We start from the raw sequence: 27,500 nt of genomic DNA, 5'->3' as shown, positions 1-27,500 counted from the left end.
TAATTCATTTTAGCGATTAGCACGCTTAGCGCCTCCTCGTTTAGAATGCTACTTGTTAGTGGGGTTGTTTATTTGTCATCACGCAGCTCGTTGCAGCTGCTGTGCACGGACTTAGATATAGTACAAATAAAACTCATACTGCTGTGGCGCAAGATAGCTTGGCGGCTAATATTCAAGTAGCGGCGAAAGAAATTACTTCCGGGACAATGAGCGACAGGGTGACGCTTTTTTTTTTGTTGTTTTTTTTTTAAATCACTACTGCGAGACTTACTGCGTGAACTAGGTGCACAAACAGCAGCTTTGACAATCTCAAAATCGCGTTGTCTGAGATTGCAATTTCGTTCCCAAAACCATGCATCGTTCAGCCGTACTACGGCAGAAAAATAGTATGTTATGTTCACACGCTCCCCCCTCAGCATCGCACCGCGCCCACTATTTGAGAAGCGCTGCTTTACAGTATTGTAATGCTAGCCTAGAAAAAATAATTTAAAAGTTGTTTCAGACATTTCTTTACACATATTACATTTTATCAAAAGGCAAAACTAAAACAGTAAAGAGCATAAAGAATATCTGCTAAATTAGCAATTCTGGACCATGTTGCACTAAATTATTTTTTTTCTCTTAATCTTCCGATACTACAATTTACAAGCCATTTACCGTATTTTTACGGCCATATGACGCGCTGCCTCAAAGGGCGCAACACCAGTTGAGGGTGCTATTTCCGTCTTTAATGCACATACTAGGCGCGCCGCATTACAAGGCGCTAGCGCGGCTGCTCGCGCTAGCACGTCCGCGCTAGCTCGGCTGCTCGCGCTAGCTCGGCTGATGCCAGTTCACCAGGACTCCATCCCATAAAGAATCGCTGCCAGAGGCATCACCCCATTTCATTGACAGATGTCATGAAACTAATAGGAATCACTGTCAATAATAATGACTCTAACCAATAAAAGGTGTCTTGGCATTAGCCTACGAGACAAGGCCAGTGGAGGGACTTCACTGGTCACCACACTCCTTAGACTCACGGTTTCAAATCAAAACCAAAAAAAACTCTTTGCCTTTTTGTCCAGCTTTCTCCTACACCATCACCCAAACACCATAGTCACATAATGTATAAGTCACGGTCAATTAGAAGCATAGATGACTCAGACTTTGACCAGCAGGGTGTGCTAACATGCACTCCGAACAGCCCAATGAGTAAAAGGGTTGATGGTCGCGAGTGATGCTTAGTCCATATAATGGGCGCGCCGCTTTACAAGGCGCTTTGTTTGTTTTGGGCAAGATTAGGGACTTTAACGAGCGCCCTATGGCCCGGAAAATACGGTAATTCCCCCAAAATGAGAAGAGCTGATGAAAAGCTGGAAATCCAAAACAACATCTGTCTGTGCAATTGCACGAAAAATAGTTTCATAAATTTTCAGCGGAGACAACATGGCTTTAATGATAAATTGTTCCAGGTGAATGGGGCAGGTCCAACTGCCTTCCTCGCTGTGATTCAACCTCCTATCCAGCTGTCGTCAGGTGCCACGGTTGGAAATATATCGCCAAAAGTATTAGCTCACTCAATCAAATAATGGGAATCAGGAGTTCCAATAACCTGCGTGGCCATGGGTCTAGAAAGTACAGCACCTATGCATGCCGACTGTTTTTACAAACATATGTAAAAGAATGGCTTTCTCTCAAGAGATCAGAGAATTCCAGCATGGAACTGTTGTAGGTCTTCCTGTGCAACAAATGCAGTTGTGAAATTTCCTGGCCCCTAAATATTCCACAATTGTCAGCTGCACTATAAGAACCTGGAAGCATTTGGGAACGGCAGCAGCTGACCCACAAAGTGGTAGGCCACGTAAACTGATGAAGAGCGGTCAGCCGATGCTGCGGCGCATAGTGCGAAAAGGTCGCCTGCTGAGTCTAAAGACCACCAAACTTCATGTGTGATTCAGATTTGCTCAAGAACAGTCCATGCACAGAGAACTTCGTGGAATGGGTTTCCGTGGCCAAGCAGCTCCAATCTAAGCAATGAATCACCAGAATGCAATTTTCAAATTTACCAGAAAATTAAAAAAAAAAAATGTAGTTTTTTAGAACGCTTCAATTTCATCTTTCATTTATTGAGTTTAGTGTCAAGGAAAATTCAGTGCTTAAGAAGTGCAGACCACATTTACATATTGTTGTTTCAAAAAAGGTGAAGTGATGAAGCTAATAGATTAGTTTTCATTATTGCTGTTGAAACATGATTGATAACTAACTGAATGTTTGTGCTACACTTGTTTGGCAGAATGTTGTGAAGGTGTTGTAGGGAATGCTTAAAAGACTGCAAGTCAAAGTGTTTAGAAAGTTAACATCTCTAATTAAAGTAGATAAATAACTGTCTTTCATATTAATTCGTAGTTTAATTGTCTTTTGTTTTAGGATAAACGGAACCTTTAAGACCAAAACATTTACGGATAGTATAACTGATCTTGTTCATCGTAATACATATTAATTTGCTTGCGTTTGTTAAAAAAAAAGTATAAATAAATTAAAATAAATAAATTAAATTAAAATGAAATAAATTATGTAAATTTTTTTAGGTGAACCTACTAATGTCATCCTATAAGCTACCAACATTTTCACAGTGCTTGTATACACTGCTGTAAGTGGGGTTTGATTGACAGGTCGCAGTTGAGTGAGGCTTTGTTTCAGCGCATTAAGCTGACACAACCACAGCATTGGAGGGCGAGAGAACAGCTGGACTTTTCACAATTATGAGTCACCATTTTATACACAGTAAGTGGCTTTTTTTATCATTCAGACTTGTCAGCGCTGTTAACAACACTTTTGTTCGGTGGTGTTTCAAATTTACAAGACATGTATTTTTGCTTTCCATTGTCTTTAAAGCAGGAAGCATTATGGGCAACTTAAACAAGCCTTCCTCTCTTCAATTCAGTACTTACTGCGCACTACATCAAAGGGTGAGTAATTTTATTTTAAGGTTTTATAATGGCAACATCTTGACAATGGACACAATTATTTCAGAGATAATTCCTATCAGAGGAACAAACTGGAATTCGGACCAACTTGAAGTCACTGGCAGCATAGTGGCACACGTTTGCATGTTCTCGTGCTTGTGTGAGTTTCTCATTCTCCTACATTCTACGTCTCTAGTCCAGGGTACCCTTCCTTCAGAATTGACCAGCTGGTTAGCAGTTGTATGTTAGTTAACCACTATGTATGTAGATTCTGTGTTTTATAAGGAGTCAAAATGATGAATGCATGAGTGCATGAAATTAGCACTTTAGATCAGAAAATATGATGTTCAGTTTTCTATCATGTGTCATGGCCATAGATATTTTGGAAAGGAACAATGAATGTGTGGATAATGCAAAGCACAGGTATCAAACTCAAGTATGCAGTATGTGGTTTTACCATGATAATCAGCCTACTGAGGACATTGTAACTACAATGTGGCCTGTGATAAAAATAAGTTTAGAACCCCTTGTGTTGACTCGAGGCTGTGTGTTTGAATACACGGACCACGCCTTACTGAGATAGAGGGGAAGCTGAGAGTTGTTGTGAGCTTCTCTGTAGGCAATGAGGTTGATCTCATTCTGCCGACGTTGCTGCTGGAAGCGCTGTTTGGAGCGCCAGTGCTGACATAAACAACAGCATGTCAGAATGCCAATCAGAGTCCACACCAACCAGAACCCTGTAAGACGACCACAAAATATGTACGTCATAACATAGAAAGGCATACATATAAACAGAACAGGAACAGCTTCCGTCATATTCCATCTGTTTTATCTGCTAAAAAAAACACTGTCCATTAAATAATGCATCATCTTTATGTTTGACTAGAAAAATCTGCGCACAAACATTATAAGACCTCAATAATAGATTACTAATATAACCGTGCCTGCATGGGTTTCCCCCGGGTACTCCGGTTTCCTCCCACATTCCAGAAACATGCAGGGCAGGTTGATTGGACACTCTAAATTGCCCCTAGGTATGAGAGTGAGCGCAAATGGTTGTTCGCCTATGTGTGCCCTGCGATTGGCTGGCAACCAATTCAGGGTGTCCCCCGCCGACTGCCTGGAGATAGCTGGGATAGGCTCCAGCGCCCCCCGCGACCCTAGTGAGGAGAAGCGGTATAGATAATGGATGGATGGATGTATCAAACTGTTAGTCCTTCACATTACTCACTACCCTAGTAGTAGCTCTGAGAGACAAAAAGGTTTGTGACCCTGACCTCAGGACAGCAACAGAGAAAATAACCTGGTGCCATGAAGGGCAATTGTTTCTTTTTCTGTAAAATCTATTCTAAGTTTTGAATCAAAGAAAATTATTTTTTATATTAAAAGAATAAAGAAACAAACCCAGCATGATTGGTTCTCAGAGAGTATGATTGATCCAGGAGGGGTAATATGAGACCTCAAAAATAAACTTGTTCAAAACCAGGTCAAAATGATTCATGCTTTCAATCAAACCTTACTGTAGTGTGCTCTGGTTAATTAAAGCGAGATCACTCAACCTTGAGATTGTTGAATGACGTTGTCGGCTCCATTCTGTCATATTGGGGCACTCGAGTAAAAAAAAGAAAGTTTTACACTTGAAAAGCTTCACGACCTTCATAAAAAGATATTCAGTCAAAAAACTGTTGTAAATTACCAATTTCGTGTTAAAAAATAGCCATCATTTACTTGCCGTTACTTTGGAGGCACAATAGACACCTTTAAAAATCAGTGTTTGCTTCGCAAATCCCGCTAACTCAGACCCAAGAATATACTTAAGAAATAGTGCATGGAACTGGTGTGAAATCAAGTGTTTATCTATTTTATTGAACGTGGATTACCAACTAAAACAAACCCCAGCTTGACACGTACCTTATTTGGTCACTGTAGAATTTAAATTTAAAAAGTTTTTTTTTTTCTTAAATGGTCATATATTTTGCAGGGAAGACATTGAACTTCCAGTTCAACTTATTTACAACTTACTAAGTCATTCCGCTGGAAGTAAACAGTACATTAAAGTCGTGGATCATCGTGGCACCTTGTGGAAACCCAAAGTAACAAACCTAAACTATCTGTTAACGTATTATCACAATATGGTCAGCATGGGACTCAATTAAATGGTATTGTGTTCCATTGACATTATACTAGTTTATTGGAAACAATTGCTTTTTAAAACTGAAGTATATGAAGGGTATAACGTCTTGTCTTCATTACATGGGTGTGCTAGCATGTCAAAAAGAGGAAATGGCCACGATGGCTATTTTTCACCACTCAAAATACATTTTACACACAAACAACTTCACAAATCTCAGTCATGTGTTTAATGTTACCTCAGCAGTGTGTCTGCAATATTGTAAACAGTGGTATCTGGTGATTGCCGATAAAGGGAAGACAACAACGACTCTCGAAGCGTTTGACCATCCGGTTGGACCATACATGCTGACAACCGCCCATAAGGATTTACATCAAATTTAGTTTGGAATGTTTCCACTTCAAACTGCTCTGCATGCCTAAAGAGGAGGCGAGTAACTCACACCAAAGTTCATAGTAGTAGCTGCAGCACTGTGTTTCCCCACAACAGTGGCCAGATTCACAGGTATAGCTCTGGTTGTTCAAGCCAATGCACACCAACTTCTCCTGTAGACACAATGTGGTTTTGGTGTTAAAATCTGCCTATCAGATGCGAGGATTTGCTCAGAAGTCATGTCACAGTTTTCTAGACCTTACACCATTTTTTAAACTCTGTTTTCCTTCCATACACAACATTTTAATTATTCACTTCTTCTGCCGAAAATATTTTTCCTGAGAAAAAAATGTCAGGGGGAAATCAGCCATGAATATTGGGAGCATGTGCGAAAAGACAGCTCAGATATTCAATGTATGGAAGCGATTACGTTCCAGAGGAATTTTGTCTCCAATTCTATACTACTCTGGGTGTAGTAATCCAAGTTCAATTTATTCAGATTATGGTGTGGGTGCATTTTAGTCTGGATTCACAAGATTTAATGCACCCGATGTTTTCCTAGTACATGTTAACACTTTGAGGATGCTGTTTGCAACAACTACTCCCAATTTGTTATAACACGTCTGAAATTAGTCATCTTCAATGTAAAACGGAGATGTAACATAAAAATCCCCCCTGAAAAAAAGTTAAATCACCCGCGTTCGCATCTAAAGAGGTTTTGTGCTATGATTTAGTTTAAAATATAGCATATACTTTAGTTGACTGTCTGTGTGGTTAAGAATAGAATTTGTGTTAAAATTAGATGAATTTAAAGTACTTTATTGTTGCAATTGAAAACGCAACGCCCTATCGAGTACAACTGACCACCTTTGCTAATAAACTCCACTGATATCGATGAGTAACAAAAGTTGGACAACAAAGTCAACACGTTTAAAGTTGAAGACCAAACAGCGTCAAAAATAATAGGCAAGAGGAAACCAGCTGATTCTTGGCTCCCAGTCAATTGTTTCATAAAGTTAAGGCTAACGTTAGCATTAACCTTTCAACGTTACCTCTGCCACTGTGGCCTCAGTCGCAAAATGTTCTTGCCCAACGGTGTACTCAAACATTCCCATTGCTGCAAAAGACTAAAATCCAATATCTATTCACGGCCAAAGTGTTGTTAAACCGTCACATTGTTGAAAAAACATCTGCAAGAGTAGCCAATACACAAAACAAAACAAGTTGTGCTTATGTGCTAAACTTCTTGAGTTGAGTTGCCTCATCTGTCTACGATTGGTCGAAACAGCGACAGCGTCGTCGCTTGTGCAGCCATTGGTCGTTGTCAGATAAAATACGATACGTTGGCTTAATGCTTACGTCATCTGTCACTTGCGAAGGGAGATCATTTTATTTTTAAACACAACTAGGTTAGCTACCAGAAAAGGTCAGTATTTCCTGTTTCATTGAATCATGTTAGAATCAAGAACATGAAAGAAAAGGCGGGAATTAAGAAATATCTTTTAATTAACTGTCCCATTGTTGATGCACTCAACGGTGTCATCTTGTCAACTTCCTGCTCCATTCACAATAACGGAAGAACGAACGAACAAGCGCTTCAACTGCCAGCAAAATAACGTGAGAGATGCTTTTAAAGACCGAGTGTGAAAGTGAGTTCAGAAAATGACAAATCAAAGCTTTTTACGTCACAAGTACAGTAAATACGCATAATACAAATAATGAAGCATGGGAAAAAATTAATAGGTATATTGACAAAATAATTGTTTTCCCGAAGTTAGATTTTGCCGAGCGACAAACCCGGAATTGTGACGTCACACCAAGGGATTTGTGGCAGAGCTCAACATAGTGCGTTAAACCAGTCAGAAATTGACTCTCAAAGTAAAATCTGAAACAAATCTGACGGGATCCAGGTATTTGAAGAGTTGGAGGAAGAGGAATTTGTTGGATATATGTTCGTTGGACCATACTTGTATGAGCCAGATGCTCATGAAAACTACTACTTGACAGACGCATCACGCATGAACATGCAAATGCATGCAAATTAGTTAATGGTTAAGAATAAGAAAGGTGAACATATTGTTCCTAAATAATAATCATTTTGTTGCATTTTCTACATGATTATTTGTTGGTGTTATCAGGGCTTCTCAACAGCCATTAAGAAGTGACATTCCTACAATGCTTTGCTTGCTTAATGGTGACTGTTTATTGATACTAAATATGTATCATTTTCTAAGAGCAGGGCATAATATTACAGGGGTGTTATTTCTAGTTGTGCATTAAATTATTGCTATTTTTGGTATTAAATTATTGTCTGGATCATTATCAGAAACCTGCAGATCTTACTTATAATTTGAATCAGGTGGGTTGGAGCGGGGAGAGATGGAAAACATGCAGGAAAGCAACCCCAGAGGGCAGGAGTTTGAAAACCTTGTCTTAAAGGAAGAGTGTGTAGAATCTAGTGCCGACTAGTGGTGAACTAATAGAATGCAATGACCTAAGCATGATGAGGGTGCATATTGAAGCACGCGCACTACGTTGCTTCAGAGAGACCACACTTCACAAGCCTACCACCAATTTCTTGTGAGATGCAAACAAAACGTCGTCACAGACAACTTCTAGTATTCCCTGAAGAGTACCTAATTAAGAGCATTGCGGTTCAGAGTCTGTCATTTGCAGTACTACCACAAGGTAAAGCCAGATTATAAACAGTATGGACAGTAACGTGATTTTAAAGTCAAACAATAGATTTTTGACATTCTGTCAAATGCCATGAGTCATGGCACTGCTAAAATGACTATTTGAGTCCTGAAGGTTGTTGACCCTTGGCCCATGACTGTGGTAAAAGCTGTCAGTTTAATATTGACAAGTTCAAATTGAGCATAAAGCATAACTAAAGTTTACTTATACAAAAACCTTCTAGGCTGGGAGGGCTTCATCAATATGTGGGGTGCACAGACAGCAACTTCTAATTCGGTCATCATCACCTAGCCCCCCCAAGTCGCAATACAACAACCGTGTAGTTGTTACGCTTTTGCGCTACAACTCTTTGAAGATTTTTGTAATAAATGGGAAATTTGAGACAAGCCTAGAATTACTGAGACTCTGCATCGAGGTTTAGTAGCGATTAAATAACAGCGGTCTTAAAAAATGCTGGTACAGCACCAGAGGAGAGTGATGAATGAATTAATATTTAACATGGAGGGTCCCAAGATTTTAAATAGTTTGTTAACGAGTTTCACAGGAAGCGGGTGGAGCATGCAAGTGGACTGCTTTGCTGCACTGACCTGTGTTTGAGGCTTTCAAGAGATACTTATTTTTTTAAATTGAGGGATGATTATTTTATCAGCCGTAATGCCCTTATTAACATCTGTAATTGCGGAATTCAAGGGGGTTTTAGGAACGGTGTCCTTAATCTTGTCCCTTATGAACTGAATCTGAGTACAAAAAAAAGCATGAAATCGTGATCTGAATGGGAGATGCTATTGGAGGTTGTCTTCTATTGTGTAAGCATTGCCCCTGTATCAAATACATATTCAGGGTTGTTTTTATAGAGACCAAATAATCTGGAGGATAATTAGTTTGGGCTAAAATTGAGAAATTTCTATTTCAGCAACTATCGCACCATGTCTGATCGAAGACAACTTCCTACATGAATGTTGACGCATGCAGATTTCCTCTCTTAACCATGGAGTAAGTCTCTTCAGAAGAGTTTTAAGTTTTATTGGTGCTACGTAGTTGTGTGTATTCACTAGAACAGCATTGAAATCATTTGTGAGTTTTTCAATCAAACACTACAAAGGAAAGGAAGCGGTTGCCAGAGACAGTAGCTGAGACAACACAGTGATGGTTGAAGAACTAATATTGCAGCTGTTATAGCTTTGATTGTGGTCAGGATGATGACAATGAGCTAAGACTTAAAATCTTCTAAAGTAATGGTCAGACATACCAGCACTATACAACTTCCTGTTTATTTTAGCAAATGGCTGCAATGGATGTTTCTTGAAGTCTCGGGTGTTACACAGTCCTGCCAATTTCTGTAGACCTCGGTCAAATGTACGGGGGTTGGCTTTTATTCTTCCACTATTGGTGCTCCAACACAGCCATTTTTTCCATCATTTATGACAACTTAAAAAGATCAAGATTTTTACCCGGCTTGATGGGTATGCTAAATTTGGTGAGTTTTTGTGCATATTTATGTCCCCCCCAAATGCCACATATCAGCAGAATAAGAATAATAATAAGAATGACTACAAAGACAATAGGAACCGCACAGCGGTTGCTGCTCTGGCCCTAATAAAAAAAAATTGCTGAAGGGCTCATGGGGTGGCTAGACAGATTTCGGACAGCGCTATAGCCCCCCCTAGCCCCGGTGGAGCGCCATGCATGCTTCTAGTGTAGTACCATTTCTATTCAGGGAAGAAATCCAATCCTGAGCTATGATTTAGATTATAAAAAGCAACAACCCCCTGTACTAAATATAAAGTATGATGTAACGCTGTAGTCGTTCACTTCCCTTGACCTTTTTTGTAGTCATGTGAAATGTCCCTTCCATTTAATTCAAACCCCCTCTTCGCTTGTGGTTCTTACTTCATGACTTGTCTTTTGAACTTTTTAGCCCAGTTCAGGGGAACAAAAGAAAACAAATCACATTGTCCTTTGAGGAATTTTTGTTTGGTTGCCGCTTTTCATGGCCTCTCTTTTTTTAAGGCACCTCTTTATTCAGGATCCCAAGAAAGTCAATGGTTCCTTACATCCCAGTTTGACAAGTCAGGAGGATACATGCTAATCCCCTTAATCTAGCCTTTCTCTCACACACTGCCACAGGGAGAGAGGGACCGCAGAGAGTAATCCTGTCGGAGAAACAATAGGATTAAGGGCCCGACCCTGTGAGTGACAATCATGAATCCACTGACTGATCTGCAAAGCAGGAGCCCCGACTACTCTCTAGAATGTGACTTTATTTTTGTTTGGGGGGTCTGACAAGGATTGAGGTGAAGTTGGGGAGGGATGGGTGAGATGTGACAGCGGGGAGGTTGCTTCTTTGAGAGGCTGCTGGAGGTCTGACAGGCATTTGGTCTCCTGAGCACCAGGGACCCAGGAATGACTGACAGGTGAAGTGGAAGGACTGGGTGGGTTCGGTATGGGTGCGATCTCATCCATGGGGGTTGTGTGTATATTTGTGGTAAATCTATAGTGTAAATAAAACGTGTGCTGTTGATTAAATACGCAGTCACTGCGGTTTTGGCTCAGAAACTGTATTTGCATCATATTATTTTAGTGGGTAAAGGACATTAACCCCTGCTGCCTCAACCATCGCAGTTTTGGTTGTATAACATCAGTAAAAAAACATGGTGCGCCAACCATTTGTACACAGCTGCGCATACCATGAAACTAATCTCAGTTTCTGTCTCTGCTTTTTTAAAATTCTACTCTTTCCTCTAATGTCACTTAGATTACAAATTGCAAGGAAGCCCAAAAAACATTTAAATGCTCACTAAGCAGAACTGCCAATTCCAGGGGTGTCAAACTCATTTTCGCAGACGGGCGACATCGTAGTTATAGTTCCCCCCAGAGGGCCGTTATGAAGTGTGAAGAAGTGGGAACTCATCTTACAAATCATCTTACATTATCACATATACACAACAGATTGATGGAAAGCCAGTTTTGAAATCAGAAGCCAGTAAGCAATATCTCATATCTCAATGTTGTTAAAAGGGAAGAAAATGTGCTAGAAACAGGACGTTAACACACATGATTGTCTCTTTGTGGGCCAAATAAAATGTGGTCATGGGCCAAATTGGGGCCTTGAGTTTAACACTTGTGGCCTATTTAGTAGGAGGAAGTCAAAGCACAAAATTACCGGTTATGAAACAAGTTTTATTTTATATGTAATTAAATTACTGCTTTTTATTAAATGTAAACACGAAACTGGTTGCCAGCCAACTGAAGCACGTATAAACACACACCCAAAAAAACATTCACACTAACATTACACCTAGGACAATTTAGAGTCTTAAACCTAATAAGTATGTTTTGCAATATGGGAGAAAGCAGGAGTGACGACTGAATCTGATTTGGCCTTATAGCTCAGACTACTTTTGTGGTGTGTTGTTTCCTCCTTTGAAGTCCACATTACATTAAAAAATGATTTAAGTTTTGGCTTGCAATATTGATTAGTGCTGGAAGATTAAAGACAGTATAACTCTGGAAAGAAACCTAATTAAGAATTTATTATTAAAGATTTTACTGATTGGAGCTACTACTTGCCATACACCAGTTCACAGTAATTTGACATTATACAACCCCGTTGACTTTTCCAAAGTCACTTGACATTCATGTGTCTTTTAATTATAGGAAATAATCACATCCATTCCTATCATCGACCTGTTACATGTCAATGCACATTTCATCCTAATACAAAATTAAGAAAATTACAATATATTATTGGTTGAGGCAAATTAAAACAAGATACATATGCTGAAAATGTAACATAATATTAATTACATATGTGCAGAATAATTTTGTTCATCCAGGAAAACAGCAATTATCATTATAAAGTAATAGTAAAGTTATTACAGGAGTCGTATGTATTGAAACTAAACCAACCGCATGCACTTTAATTTTAGACCACTAGATGGCCACATTAGCACGGTATACCAATGTATTCGGCAGACTGTCCAAAATTGATCTCCCAACCTAAAGTCAAATAAAACAAAACAACAACAAAAACAATGAAAAACAACTCAAATGTTCTTCTTATAGTCAATCTCAAAAGAAAATATTCACAACACTGAAATTGTCCCATCTCAAGGAGTCTTGCATCCACTGACAGGAGAAGGATTCCCTGCTACAATCAGAGAAAAGGGCACTTTCAGGGTCCATTGTTCTTCTCCGACATACAACTTTTTGTGATGTACACTAAAGAGTTTGTAATTGAATGCAATTGAACTCTTAAGTCAGGTCATGTCAACTGCACGGCCCGCCACTGCTATATATATATATATATATATATATATATATATATGTGTTTACTATTTCTGTTCTATGTTTACTATTTCTGAATTTACACCAACTGACCGGTACAAGATCGAAGGCTCATCCTCGGATATGCTGCCATGGATATTACGGCCCTGGATGAGGACCCACTCCACTGAAGTCATCTTCCTGCAGCACTTCATTCAATTGACTCTCACATTATCTCATCTATTATTGCATAGCATCATTGTATGTGTCAAATGTTGCCCAGTTGGCATCCATTGCAGCCTGGTCATCCTGGAAGGGGGATTCCCCCATCTGTGGTCCCTTCTCAAGGTTTCTCACTTTTCCCCTAATGAGGTTTTGTGAGTTTTTCCTTGCCCTCCTGGGGGTTAAGATCGGGGATGTCGATTGTGGCTATGTAAAGCCCTTTGAGACTGTCTGTGATTAAGGACTATACAAATAAAATTGACTTGACAATATATATATATATATATATATATATATATATATATATATATATATATATATATATATATATATATATATATATATATATATATATATATATATATATATATATATATATATATATATATATATATATATATATATATATATATATATATATACATATAGCCAATCAGCTCACGGGATGAATCCACTCCATTGGTCAATCTCGCACCAGGAACCAACCACACGCCTTTTGTATGTGCCCGTGGGTATGTAGAAAGCCTCTGAGTCTACTAATTTCTTTGAAACCGTCTTTTGGTAATATAACTGTATTTTTTTATTTTTTTTAATGAATATTGGGTGGCACTGTGTTGCCGACTGGTTAGCATGTCCGCCTCATCTCAAACCTTGTGAGGATAAGTGGCATGGAAAATGGATGGATGGATGAATATTTGGGAAAAACACACATATCACTGAAGCCTCCAAAAGTGAAGCGCAAAGTGGCGAGGGAACACAGGTGATGCATATATGTTAGGCACCTGTGAATTTGCATATTCGCTGAATTCTTTTAAATTATTTTCTCGTTTTTTTCTCCAATCACCCCCTGTTACTAGTGTAAAACATGGTCTTCAGAGATTTTCTGATGGGTTTGAAAAAAATTTCAGGATTGGTGGGGGAAACTAAATATGTGGTTTGCAGGCCACCAGTTGTCCATCCCTGGTATTGCTCATTCCACTATGTCTTTTTCTCTTTTAGTACACATTACTACCCGTGGCACACAACTAATAATAACATGAACAATCTTGATTGTCAAATTACAAAATTTCAGTCCATTTGTATTAGCAAAATGGGTAAAAGTGCAATTGCTGAAATAATTTGATACTGCAATTTAGCAGTAGAATTTGTAGATGATAAATTCGAAACTAGGAAATTTGAATCAATTTTTGTGTAATGTAAAATTATGTAAGTGTGCCTTGACTGTAGCTGTCACTCGTTTTGTGTTACTAAGGTATAGATATATATTTTTTAAATTCCTGCCCCTTTCATTTATTTTCTTTAAAAAATTAAAATGGAGATAAACAAACCAAAACAAAAACATACGACATTCTTGATTTCAAGCCTGAGCCTCACCCTTCAAGTCCGGTATTTTTTTCGCTGCAGGACAACACAAACTAAACTAACGCTTTCTTTTTGATAACGGTCAATCCATCTCTTCCAATCCACACCATGGGAGAAAAGCTGCTCCTTAAATTATAAACTTGCGGCTCCGCCACCCAGCATGGTGAATGACTGGTTAGCACATCCGCCTCACAGTTAAGAGGTGCGGTTCGATCCCAGTCTCCAATCTGACTGTGTGGAGTTGGCATGTTCTCCAGTTTCTTCCCACGTTCCAAACACGTGCTTGGTGGGTTAAGAGCTGGGATAGGCTCCAGCACACCCGCGACCCTTGTGAGGAGAAGCAGCTCACATACTGAATGGATGGATGGATTTTCATTAACGAAATAAAATAAAAATAAAAAATGCTTTTAAAAAACGAAAACTAACTGAAACTGCTTTTTGCGTTACTAAATCTAACTAGTTATAGCGAAAATGTCTTTAGTTATCGTCTTTGGCAGTTGATTAATACACCAGCCTTTCAATTTTAAATGTATTTATTTTGATGTTACTGAAGACATACTTACAAGGGAAGGTCGAACGGTCGTCTGGTAGTTGCAGTCCTCCCGATGTGTGTCGCACAGAAGCAACGTCATCAAGCAGCAGCCATTAACATAAGAGCCGGCAGATGACGAGTTAGCGTGTGTCTTTTGGGTCAAGTCCTTGTATTTTTCCTTTCATTTATGGAAACGATCGATACAGTATACAAAAATAGTACACTGTAAAACTGTGTTTAATACTTCTCAATAACAATTCAATGCACAAATCCATTTTAGAAACTGTCAACAAGGCATATCCTAGGTTCATTTAATTAGGGTGCATACATGCATGCATTTATCTTTGGAAGCACTTGCATGTACTGCACTTATTGCAATTCAACGTCTGTGGACTGTACCCTGTATTATATATTTATAAAAATGTTGAATTTTCACATCTCATCATGGTGTCTAATCTTACGCAAGTAAATTCCAATTCCTTTAAAAACGGAAACTAATACTAAAACTGTATTTGAAAAAACTAAAACTCATAAAAACTAACAGAGCTGCCATGAAAATGTATTAAAAATAACTAACTAAAAAAAATCAAAACAAAATATAAACAAATTATAATTAAATTCCAAAACTATAATTACCCTTAGCCCGCCTACTGACCGTGGGCAGCTGGGATAGGCTCCAGCACGCCGGCGACTCTCGTAGGAGAAGTGGCTTGAATAATGGATGGATGCCCTGCCCCCTGCTCTCCCGATCATGCAATCAATCTACCTTTCTACTAATCATCTTGTGAAGAAACGATTCCCAATAGTCCTTATTTTCAGTTACTGGCTCTCAACTTTCATTTTCTCTTTCTGCCTATGGACACACATTCCTCCTGACCTGCATCTTCGACCATCAATACTGAGTTTCCACCGGGGGCCATGTAGTTTAACTGCAGCAATGGCGGAGGCTGTTACACTGGGCTGCAGCTGATCTGCTATGGATTTCTGACTATGATTTGTGTGGCAAAGTTTTCCGCCAGTTTGATCTTTCTGATGCAACTCTCAATTTATTCAGGCTTGGCACTGGCCTATGTTTTGCACTGGATTGTGTGTCCACATGGCTGGGTTAGAAAGCGTCCCTCTACACCTGCTCCAAATCAAAGTGTGATGAGATTAATTTCTTTGAAGAATTTGTGCTATAGAAATGACATTTCTTTGACTTGATTCTCAATTAATCAAGTGATCCAATTTTTGCACTGACTTTGGTGCATTTCACAAATCTGGGATTTTGTTGTATTTCTCATATGGGCATCATTGTGTGAAACTCCAGGTGCACTGTATGTACGTGGGTGTGTGTGTGTGTGGGGGGGGGTGCGCGCGCGTGTGTGTGTGTGTGTGTGTGTGTGTGCCGGTGGGGGTGTGGGGGTGTGTGTGTGTGGGTGTGTGTGCGTGGGGGGGTGCGTGCGTGTGTTTGTGTGTGTGGATAATCCAGGATCTGTGCAAATGTAACCCATCTACTTGTATCCTTGCATAGTAAGAAGTGGATTTGGGGGCTCAAACATGCAAATCCCCTAGGGTGTGTGATCTGAGGTGCTTGGGTCAAATGTATGTACATCCAAACATTGTGTATCCACAGTGATGACTTTGTTTGTCAAGACGGTAATGTGCCTTAATCTCTTCAAAGACCTCAGGTGCATTCAGAGAGCCTATTCAAAACATTTGGGGAGAAAAGTTTGAGCTGTTGTCCTTACTGGGACTCACAGGCATTGTGAGCATTTGCATTTTTATGTGTGTGTCGTAACTGGCCTCCAGCTAATGGATTAACCTTCTTGTAGCAGGCCCTAACATGCTTCTTATGTCCAACAAATGAGTTCTTGATTGTTCTGTCTATCTTTCAGAATCATTTTGGGTTACATAAATGCTTCAGGCCCCTCCATAATACTAGATTTGAAAAAGGTGGATTCACACACCCCATGCATATTCTTAAAACGTCCATCACGTCATATATAGTTAATCATGAAAAGTAAAGTGCATGTACATGCCGTGAAAAAGTATACAGTAATCCCTCACTACATCGCGCTTCACCTATCGCGCCTTCGCAGATTTTTTTTACAGTGCTTTTTCTTTTTTTGTTTTTAGTAAATCCTGATTGGCTCAGGGGCGTTACTGTTATCTAGAAGTGAAAAAAAGTGAGTTATTTGTAAGAAAACTTTAATATTTCTATTTCTTAAACACATTTTGGGCCTGAAAAGAGGTTTTATTTTTTGTTTCATTCTGCAATACACGGATTTCACCTATTGCGGGTTATTTTTGGAACGTATCCCCCGCGATAAACGACGTATTGCTGTATACACCTTTTCTGAGTTCAGAAACCTATCTACTGTCATACAATACAATACAACTTTATTTGTACAGCACATTTCACAGCAGCTGCAGCCGTAACAAAGTGATTAACATTAAGTATAACATAAAATGGCAATATTCAATAAAGACAGTGAAAGCAGTAATTTCAAATATAAATATATGATACTAACAGATCTAAAGTAGACACCAGAAAACAACAAAACAGTGAACTCTCTCAAGTTGCGTCGAAAGCCAAAGAATAAAAATGTCTTCAAATGAGTTTTAAAACTGGAGAGGGGGCTTGCCTGGCATTTAATGGAATCTCATTCCAGAGGGGGTCACTGATGGTGTAGTGGTACACTCGCCTAAGTTGTGTGCGGGCAGCGTGGGTTCAGTTCCCACTCAGTGACGGTGTCTATGTCTGCCCTCTGACTGGCTGCCGACCAGTTCAGGGTGTAGTGCGCCTTTCGCCCGTAGTCAGCTGGGATAGGCTCCAGCACCCTCCCGCGACCCTCTACAGGAAAAGCAGTGTGGAAAATGACATTACATGACATCTCATTCCAGAGGGAAGGACCAGCAACTGAAAAGGTGCGCTCCGAGGTTCCGCTTAGTCCTCGGCACCTCCAGTAATGTCAAGTAGCAGGTGTGTAGGAGCTCAGCACAGGAACAGCCCCGCCAATTTCAAAGAAAATGCATTCAAATTGATTAATTAAAATCCCCAAGTCACTGTACAGTTAATTCAGAGATTTATTTCTAATTTGTGTTCATGTGTTCCATCCATCTGTAATTGTTTTTCACAATATAATTTCCTGATTTTTGGGGTGTTTCTAAAGAGTGGCGGAATAAGCTACTTCTAAATTTGGCATGGGTCTTTCCTCCACCACTTATATATATATATATATATATATAAAGCATTAACCATGGTGATTAACTCAAAATGTTTTAACTTAGTTAAATATTTTAACTCAGTTAAGATTTACATCAAAACTAATTTGCATACTTTGCAAATATTGTACCATATTAGCTGTACATCTTACATGATCTCAGAACAAAACACCGTCTTCAAAGTAAGACTGGTCCTTGCAAACCAACACTTTTGGATTGTGGCATGTTTTGAGAAATGTTTCTATTTTGCTAATAATGCCTGTAAAGATATCTCTGTTTAGATCATATTCAAGAATCAAAGAAAGCTATTAAAACAGTCTTTTAATTACATATACTTCATATTTACTGATTTTGCATTAATTCCAAGATATTATTCAACTAAATTTCTATTAGAAGCCTCACAAAAAATAGTAGTTGAAAAATTGTATTAATGGCAATTAATCATGGAAAATTTTTGTGATTAATTAGTTGAAAAATATAATCGCTTGACAGCACTAATATGTATATACAAAGATGGATAGATGGATGGATGGATAGATAGTTAGAACCTGACTGAGCACCTTTATTCCCATCTGTGGTTATGCTATATTACTAATGTGCAGTTAGTTAACCTGCTATGACTACACCCCAAAAGTGCATGTTTCCATCAAATAGTCAGTTGGGGGGGCTGTTTTAGAGCACTTGTTAAAAGGCTGCTCAACGATGAAAAAAATTATAATCACGATTATTTTAGTAATAATTGAAATCACGGTTAATTCAAACAATTATTTTTTTCTTTTTGATACCAAACCAAAAAAAATAAATAAATATATATATATATATATAAATGGAAAACAATATTTAGGCAAATCAAGTTAATTTCATCTAAAAGTACATCTATCTTTTCAGCCCTTACAATGTATAAAATGTGGCTTTGGGCGTGGTGACGTATCTTGCTGAGAGCTGTCGGCTCTTGAGAACTGAGAACGCTCCATATGTCACCCACGCCATGTCCGGGTTATGTCTATACTGTACTGTACTTGTTCAAACAGCTGCCAGTACATTTCTCAAGGGCGCATCTAACATTTAAGCAAGTCATCTACTTTAAAGAAAGCAATATAGAATAAAATATGAAACAATATGATTCGCTGAAAGAAGAGGACTCTGCCTCTCTGAACACACTCAGTCTAAGTAGTCCATGGGCTTTAGAGTGAATTGCAGAACGTGCATCTCATCCACACTTTCACCATTTTATGTATTTTTTTTTTATGCAATTTTCTTCCCCCTGCGCCAAATCAACTTCTTTATATGAAGTGAATATTCAAATAAAAAAAGGTCTATAAAATTTAGGCTTTAATTTATTTGAATTGTGGGTATTTTTTATTTATTTATATAATGAATTACTTTTGCGCCGCTTCAGCTTATTATGTTTTATTTTTTTTTATTAATCCAGAAACTGCCTGTGTATGCTCTAACCTGGTGGTATGGCACAGGGTCCTTTCCTCTGCTCACATCTGTCGTGTTCTTCAACGGAACAAAGTAGACGGGGCAACAACTGCAGGCTTGTCGGTGGCTTTATTTGTCTCTGCTCACACATTCACCCCAAAGCAACAGTGCCTCCCCAATATATACCATCCCCGTAATCAGGATCAGCTGCAGGCCGTAATCAAGCACCGTCAGTCCCAAACAATACAATACACCACAACAAACTAGATCATGTAGGTTAGTTTGAAAAAAAAAAAAAAAAAAAAAATATATATATATATATATATATACAGTGAACCCCCGGTTATCGCGGTTAATGGGGACCGAGACCACCCGCGAAAACTGAAAATCCGCGAAGTAGCGTCGCACCTTCAAAAAAAAACAAAAAAAAAAACACCGTGTATATATATACTTCGCACCTATATATATATATATGTATATATATATATATATATATATATATATAAATATATATAGGTGCAAAGTAGCGGCACACCTTCAAAAATGCTTAAAAAAAAAAAAAAAAAAAAAAAAATATATATATATATATATATATACTGGTAGAGAGAGAGAGTGAAATTCATGTTATAACAAAAAAACAAATTATTATTAAAACTTATTATTTTTTTATTCCCCAGCCATTATTTTTGTATTTATTCAATTACTTCTTTTTGTATTTATTGAATTACTTCGACTTTTACCTGCTGGTACGCCGTCCGGTGTGCCCTGTGAATGTTATGATCCTCCAGCAGAACTGGAGGATTGAACAGGACTCTCCAAACGCAGACCCGGGAAAAAAGGTGGTGATACAAAGATATTTATTATCACAATATAGTCAGTGTAATCAGCGCGTCTCGCAGCAGTTGACGGCATGGCGCGAGACGATCGCTGGAGGAACGCCTACACAGCTGAAAAAACAAAAACACACGCGGCATGACAGGCACGGATCATGACAGTGAAATGAAAGGTGGCTTTCTTCATTTATTTATTTATTCATTCATAACTGACAGCCTCGCGCTCCGCCGGTGCCCGGGCGGAAGTTGTTTCTCTTCGGCTTAACTGCCACGCACGCCGGCCGCAGCTCGGGTACGGTCCGAACCGCGCGAAACGTCGCCCCCGATCGTGTCCGTCGCCACCAATCGTGTCCGGGGGAACCTGCTCTTCTTCGTCCACTCTCCTCTTCGGCGCACGCCGGCCGTCTAACCGCTTCAGCGCCCCCTTGTGCCGCTCGGCGAAACTACAATGCCCCCGAATATTTTTTAGACCCGCGAAGCACTGAACCCGCGAAAGGTGAACCGCGAAGTAGCGGGGGTTCACTGTATATATTAGGGCTGTCAAAATGAAAGCGTTAACTCAGGTGATTAATCCCGAAAATTTTAACTCCGTTAACTCAGTTTGATTTTCTTAAAAAATAATTAGCATAGTTTGCAAATATTGTGCCATATTAGCTGTTTTAGCAAGTCTCAGAAAAACACACTGTGTTTAAGTTACCACTGGGCGTTGCAAACCCACACTGCTGGAGTGTGGCGCTTGTAGGCAGTTTTGAAAAATGTTTTGAAAATAAATCTGTAAAAATGTCTCCATTTATATCGTATTCAAGAATCCAAGAAAGCTATTAGAACAGTCTTTGAATTAAATATACTTCATATTTGGTGATTTTGTATCAATACCAAGATATTATTCAAGTAAATATCTGTTCTAAGCTTTGCAAAAAATAGCAGTTGAAAAATGTGATTGCACACAATTAATCATGGAATTTTTTTGTGATTAATTAGTTAAAAAAGTTAATCACTTGACAGCACTAATATATATATATATATATATATATATATATATATATATATATATATATATATAAATTTCTCTCTTCCAAATATTAGAATCGGTAGCATCGAGATGTGATTTTAAAGTTCTGCTACTTACTTTTAAAATATTGCACGGCTTAGCACCTTCTTATCTCGTTGACCTCGTGGTACCATATGTTCCGTCCCGAAACCTTCGCTCACAAAATGCTGGTCTTTTAGTGATCCCGCGAGCCAAAAAGAAGTCCGCAGGTTCTAGAGCGTTCTCTATTCGGGCACCAATGCTTTGAAATGCACTACCCTCAGATATTAGAGGCGCCACCTCAGTAGAAATGTTCAAAACACTATTAAAGACGCATTTATACTCTTGTGCATTTAGCTGAAATATTTGTTGGCCTGTTTACTGCCGCTTTTTTTTTCTTTTGTTTTCTTTTCTGCCCCCTTTTCCCCCGGCTGGGGGATTAGGTGACGGTGACCCACTAGGAAGTTTAAGGCATTGACCAACTGGGCATGCACCTGTTCCAGTGATGTCGTCTTGCTGCAGCGCGACATTTGATCAATTTATTTATTTACTTTAGCATCTAATTTAATTATTTGTTGGCCTGTTTACTGCCGGTTCTTCTCTTTTCTGCCCCCTCCTTCCCCTGCTTGGGAATTAGGTGATGGGGACATGCTTTGAAGATTACGGCATTGACGAACCGGGAAGGGACCTGCTCTGCCGAAGTCGTCTTCATGCAGCGCCTTTTCTGATTTCCTTATATTTCAGCACTTCATTGAACTACTTGTTGGCCTGTTTGCTATTTCTATTCTTTCTTTTCTGTTCCCAATTCCCCGAATTAGGTGATGGCGATTCACTTGGAAGTGGCTGTACTGAATTTACACCAACTGACCGGTACAAGATCGAAGGCTCATCCTCGGATATGCTGCCATGGATATTACGGCCCTGGATGAGGACCCACTCCACTGAAGTCATCTTCCTGCAGCACTTCATTCAATTGACTCTTATATTATCTCATCTATTATTGCATAGCATCATTGTATGTGTCAAATGTTGCCCAGTTGGCATCCATTGCAGCCTGGTCATCCTGGAAGGGGGATTCCCCCATCTGTGGTCCCTTCTCAAGGTTTCACACTTTTCCCCTAATGAGGTTTTGTGAGTTTTTCCTTGCCCTCCTGGGGGTTAAGATCGGGGATGTCGATTGTGGCTATGTAAAGCCCTTTGAGACGGTCTGTGATTAAGGGCTATACAAATAAAATTGACTTGACTTCCTAAAAATGAGTCCATATTAGTTGGGACCCACCATATATAAATTTAATATAAAGTTTAGGGAGAGACAGTTTGATGCCGGAGTTGATTTTATTAGTTTGCACTGATCAAATAAGTGGAATCCAACGAATGCACCATATAAATAAAATTGTATTGTATTGTATTGTCAAATAATGTATTGTGTTAAAAAGTCCAGATCAAATTATGATATATAATTAGTTGCATGAAGCAATATAAAAAGCCAAGTACACGTTTGAGGTTTAAAATAAACAATTTTATTTTGTGTTATCTGATGGTGATGTTGAGGTTGTGCCTGAAGTCTAATGAGTGGAGTGTAGTTGCCAGAGCTGCATACAGGTGAGAGTTGCTGAAACGCAGACAGTACACTGGGCTGCTCACCAGGTCGGAGCTCAACTGGAAAAACTGCATGATAAACAAACAAAAACAGATTTATTATTTGATGCAACTATCATGTTACAAGGCTTGAAATATAGATTTCTATGCAGTTTTGCTAATCAATGACTTCATTTAAGGAGCAAATTTCTAATTTTGAGGAGCAATTCTTTTGAAGGGTAATAGCAGGGATTTCAAGCGATGGTTTTATCATCAAACAATAAAATTACGACAATATAATGAATTTTAACGGATTCTCTTTTTCATTGAATCAACTGTTTTCATTTCTTATATTCACTTTGTGTATAGCAGTAAACTATTTTGTCTCGAAAAAATGAGGCAATGTCAAACAAATATGAATTTCAGTTTTTCTGAATGTGGTGTAGGGACTCAAGACTTATTACATCAAATGAAGAGAAGTTATTTGTTATACGTGTTCCTATATGCCACTGGCAAAGATAGATGACCAATAATAATGTTAATAATAATAGTAATTAAATAATGTTGTGAATTTACACTTTTACGCTTAACAACAAAAAAAGTAATATTTTTCAATGCATACCGAACTGAAAACCGTGAACCTTGTAGATGTGTACATTTGTGTGTGTGTGAGTGTATCTATCTACCTGTCTATCTATCTATATATATATATATATATATATATATATATATATATATATATATATATATATATATATATATATATATATATATATATATATATATATATATATATATATATATATATATATATATATATATATACATACATACACACACGCACACCCACCCCCACACACACCGATAAACACACCTGTAAGCATTCAGTCCTTCTTTTGTCCCACAGTCGAACAACACCATAGTAGGAGGAACCGCTGGCTATCATGTGATTTCCATCTGTTTGCATGCAGTATAAGGCACTGTCATGAGGTTCCTCCCATTCCATTACATTCTTCCTGTTGACAAAAAGAGCCAGATTTACATACAATGATGAAAAACAAAATCTGCTTACATTTCTGTGAAATACTTTACTCATAACAAAGATAAAACTATCTTTTTTTATATGTAGGCTAAAGCTTACAGGTTTCGTGCACATTTGAGATTTCAAAATTCCATCCTTTCCCCTACAACCCAATTGCCAGACATTGCAGTAAATATTCAGAATCAGAATCTGAATGCTCTTTATTGTCATTGCACTAAGTGTGCAACGACATTAGAGCTCTCCTCTCCCTGCTCCAGTGCAATACAACAATAATTTAATTATATATATAAAATAGATTAAGTAAAGATTAAATAATTGAATAGAAAATAAATTCAAAATTGGATAAATAAAAACACATTATGTTGCAGTTTTACGAGGTAGCTCGGGTGAATATTGTCTTTAATGATATTGAGAGTTCTGCTGAGACACCGGTTGGTGTAGATGTCCAACAGGGAGGGGAGAGGGCAGCCAACAATCCTCTCTGCGCTGTTTTGACTGTCCTCTGGAGCCTCACTCTGTCTGCCTCAGTGCAGCCGCCGTACCATGAAGAGACGCAATATTAAAATAATTAGTGACATTTGAGTCAATAGATGATATATTAATATGATTCTTTATGCTCATTATGAGCTATGTTAATGATCATACAAGATTGGATGCGTATACGTCCAAGTTAATGCCTGACGAGGTGTACGATTATTAATTAAGGAGTACAGGATGATGATGGAGGTTTGAACCAACACACAGTGGAGAACGGTTGCCTCCGTGCCATCCATTATTCCTTGATATCATGTGCATCTCAAAGGGCATTAACTTGCTTATACTATGGTTATTTGCAAAGGAGAATAATTAACTAAACCAATTAATAATTTTATAGGTTTTATGTAAATAATAATAAATCTAAATAAATATTACATTTTACAAAAGCAATTACTTTTCCATTGCAACACTTGAAGGTTTGATTATGAAGTCATTCCAATCCAGATAGATTTTCTAATACAATGTTATAATAACAACAAATGTATGAGAATAAAATCAGTTTTTATTATTGCACATTATTCACTAGCTTTGAATGCGACGGTTGATGCATGCTCTCTGACTGGCAATGCTCTACTCTCTTTCTTGGTCATTGTTAAATGGACAGTAGCATAATATTTTTGCAGGGCATCATTAAAATCATCAACGAGGAAGTGTTCAATTTTTATCAGCTTTTGTGACAGGATGTTTCGTTGTGTTTTAAAGGCCAATTTCATCTTTTCTTCATTTCCTCAGCAGCATCTCAGTAACCAAAGGTGTAGGAATCACTAAATCGATCTACTGATGACATACCATCCGGAGCAACTCGGGGTTCAGTATCTTGCTCAAGGATATCTCCACATACTCACAAATGGCTGGGGATCCAACACACAATCTCTCGTTTGTGAAAGACCACTCTACCACTGAGCCACACTGCCCCAAAGACTATTTTATTTCACTGAATGTCCCTTTTAACATGGTTTTGAGTTATGCTAGTGACATACTGACAAAATAACACCTCCAAACATCGGAAGGGTTACCACTGTGGTTAGGAGAAGGAAAACATTTAAGGAGAAAGTTGTCTAGTCTATCAATAAGCATTGATCCTCCATTAGTGCTGCTTCATCAATAAGAGATTAAGAAACACCAGGGACACAACTGGCAGACATCCATGCATGCAAGCACACATTGAGTGATAAATCACAGTGGACAGTAATACAAGACGTGGCACTTGTAAATATTGTATGGTCGAATTCAGACCTCGATCAATACACAGACTGGGCCAATGTTTGATTCACTGTGTTGCTAATTAACAATACTAGTTTCAAATGTCAGAGCAATTCATTTTTAAAAATGGTTATGAAGCTTCATCTGCTACTCACTGAGCAAAAAAACACCGCACACTCACATGTTCCCAATTTTGGGCTTCCCAAGAGTGTTCAGATTAACAAAGCAATTGCAATATTTGTCTGCTTTGTTTGCATTCTTCTTTGATGTCCGACCGAATTTCCAGACAACCTCATCTTCCAAGCTTCTTGATGCTGGTGAAGGTGAACAACTATTAATTATTAATATCTAAAGAGGGACCCCCTCTTGAAACTTTCACCCCATCCCTACCCTTTTGTAAATCCCGAGTGATCTGCCAATCAGATCATATTAATTTTACTTGAATGAATCTCACTACCCCAAAATACAGCAAAGAAACCGCTAATATCCCAAGTGAATGCTACGGTCAGAATTAATTTACAGACTTGGATGCCTTTTACTAGTAGGTGGGTTACTGCAATTATGAAGAGTTTAAATCATAACTTCACATAACTAAAAGGCAAATAATATTATTGTAGTGTATTCAAACAAAACCGGCCCTATGATCGTCATGTCTTGTTTTCTTAGTTTTAGTGCTGCATTTTACATTGAGATGTCTGCCTTTGTTTAGGAGTAATCGTTTTCTCTTGTTTTAGAACCTTTACTTCCCACCCTCGTGTTTCCTCGTTATGGTGACTGTCTCTCCCTGTTGTCCATCTGTGTGTAAATAGTCTGCATCTACCCCTAATAAGATTTGTAAATTCAGAGGTCACTGATGTTGATGGACCTGAGATGGGGATCCTGTCTTACCATCTGTTTTGGTTCCGGTCTTCTGTGCGAGTTATTGCAAAACAAAATCAAACAAGCCTGCATTTATGGTCCTTGCTTTGTGCACCAGATCATTACTCTGGAATGAAAGACAGCCTTCCCCAAATTGTTCCCAGAATTTTAGAAGCATACAATCAACCAAAAGACCTTGCTCTGATGTAAATTGAATCCAAGGGGAGAAATAAAAGGCCAATCCCAATTCCAGATTGATTAACAAATTGATTAGGATGGGTACACGGACACTCGTGCGCGTTAATGTTAATTGTCAAGACAGAAAAAAATACCTTCACCAAGCACAATGCATTGGTGGCGTGGTGATGTTTTTGGTGGGAACTAATGGGTCAGATTGATCAAAGGGAACACCATATGGAAAAATTTACTCTTTCGTGTTTCTATATAGTACAAATAATGAGGTCTATCAAGTGCCTTCTCACATATTAAGTGTGAAATTAAGTGAGACAAATTAACAAAAAAAAAATACCCACACCAGGTAAATTCTACTTTGCTAGCCAAAGATCCCGAGCAAAATTAGAACTATCACGCCGAAGCCAAAAAGTCAGCAGAGCAGTAGTTTTAGCAGAGATCACTAACAATGTTACCAGGATTAGCTGGGCTGGGCTACATCAGGTTGGGATTTGGTTGTGTTTGGGGATGCCACAATAATTTTCCAAGGCACTGTGGACACCCTTTCTGTGGGTGGGTGGGGCAAAAGAGGAGACAGTTAAATGCTGGCATGAAACAAATCTAGGCCTCTAGCGAAGTACAGCAGTATGTGACTGGTGATGGAGGTACGCTCACTGCTTGAGAAAGAGTTCCCCTAAAACAAGCAAATTCCACCATGGCAAAAAATATGCTGGGTAAATACAGAACATCTACTATTATTGCTCCCTGGGGTAATTTGACAAAAGCATGACAGGCCCGTTTTTTTTTTTTTTTTTTTTAATGACATGGGAATTACGTGGAATTATAAAAACAGCATAATATGCCCCCTTTAAAGGATTAAGACATTAAGGTAACGCAGTGTGGAAATACTTTTATCAAGCAAAAAAGACACATTTGCGCTCACTGTGGGCTTAGGCGAAGGTCCCAGAGTCTAATAAATGTGTCATAGCCACAGGTGAAGAGGTGAAATGGGGTCTCAAACACCATATCCAACACGCCAGCCCCTCGACGGAACCCTGAACCCAGTTTGCAGACACACTCCAACCT

At 38.6% G+C, this 27,500-nt stretch overlaps 3 protein-coding genes across 9 annotated transcripts in view; 1 reads left to right on the top strand and 2 right to left on the bottom strand.

Moving 5' to 3' along the window:
• Positions 1–6,727, bottom strand: part of LOC148331448 (WW domain binding protein 1-like) — a 7,983-nt gene extending 1,256 nt beyond the window's left edge. The window contains exons 1-3 of the mRNA XM_088305060.1: positions 6,504–6,727; positions 5,522–5,624; positions 3,524–3,685 (exon numbers count right to left, since the gene is read on the bottom strand). Coding sequence (XP_088161186.1) covers positions 3,524–3,685; positions 5,522–5,624; positions 6,504–6,566 — 328 coding nt within the window. The 5' untranslated portion in view covers positions 6,567–6,727. The remainder of the gene's footprint in view (positions 1–3,523; positions 3,686–5,521; positions 5,625–6,503) is intronic.
• aprt (adenine phosphoribosyltransferase) overlaps positions 1–27,500 on the top strand; it is a 157,518-nt gene that overhangs the window by 25,758 nt on the left and 104,260 nt on the right. The gene's annotated exons all lie outside the window — the stretch shown is intronic.
• LOC148331447 (F-box/WD repeat-containing protein 4-like) overlaps positions 22,523–27,500 on the bottom strand; it is a 5,852-nt gene continuing 874 nt past the window's right edge. For both annotated transcript variants that reach the window (XM_088304139.1, XM_088304140.1), the window contains exons 2-4: positions 27,358–27,498; positions 23,478–23,619; positions 22,523–22,693 (exon numbers count right to left, since the gene is read on the bottom strand). In XM_088304139.1, the coding sequence (XP_088160265.1) occupies positions 22,556–22,693; positions 23,478–23,619; positions 27,358–27,498 (421 nt within the window). In that variant the 3' untranslated portion in view covers positions 22,523–22,555. The remainder of the gene's footprint in view (positions 22,694–23,477; positions 23,620–27,357; positions 27,499–27,500) is intronic.

The sequence above is a fragment of the Idiotropiscis lumnitzeri genome, chromosome 9 (genome assembly GCF_059441095.1).
Source record: "Idiotropiscis lumnitzeri isolate Australia: NSW breed Sydney's pygmy pipehorse chromosome 9, RoL_Ilum_1.0, whole genome shotgun sequence".
Classification (NCBI taxonomy): Eukaryota; Metazoa; Chordata; class Actinopteri; order Syngnathiformes; family Syngnathidae; genus Idiotropiscis; species Idiotropiscis lumnitzeri.
This window is presented reverse-complemented; position numbering and strand designations above follow the sequence as displayed.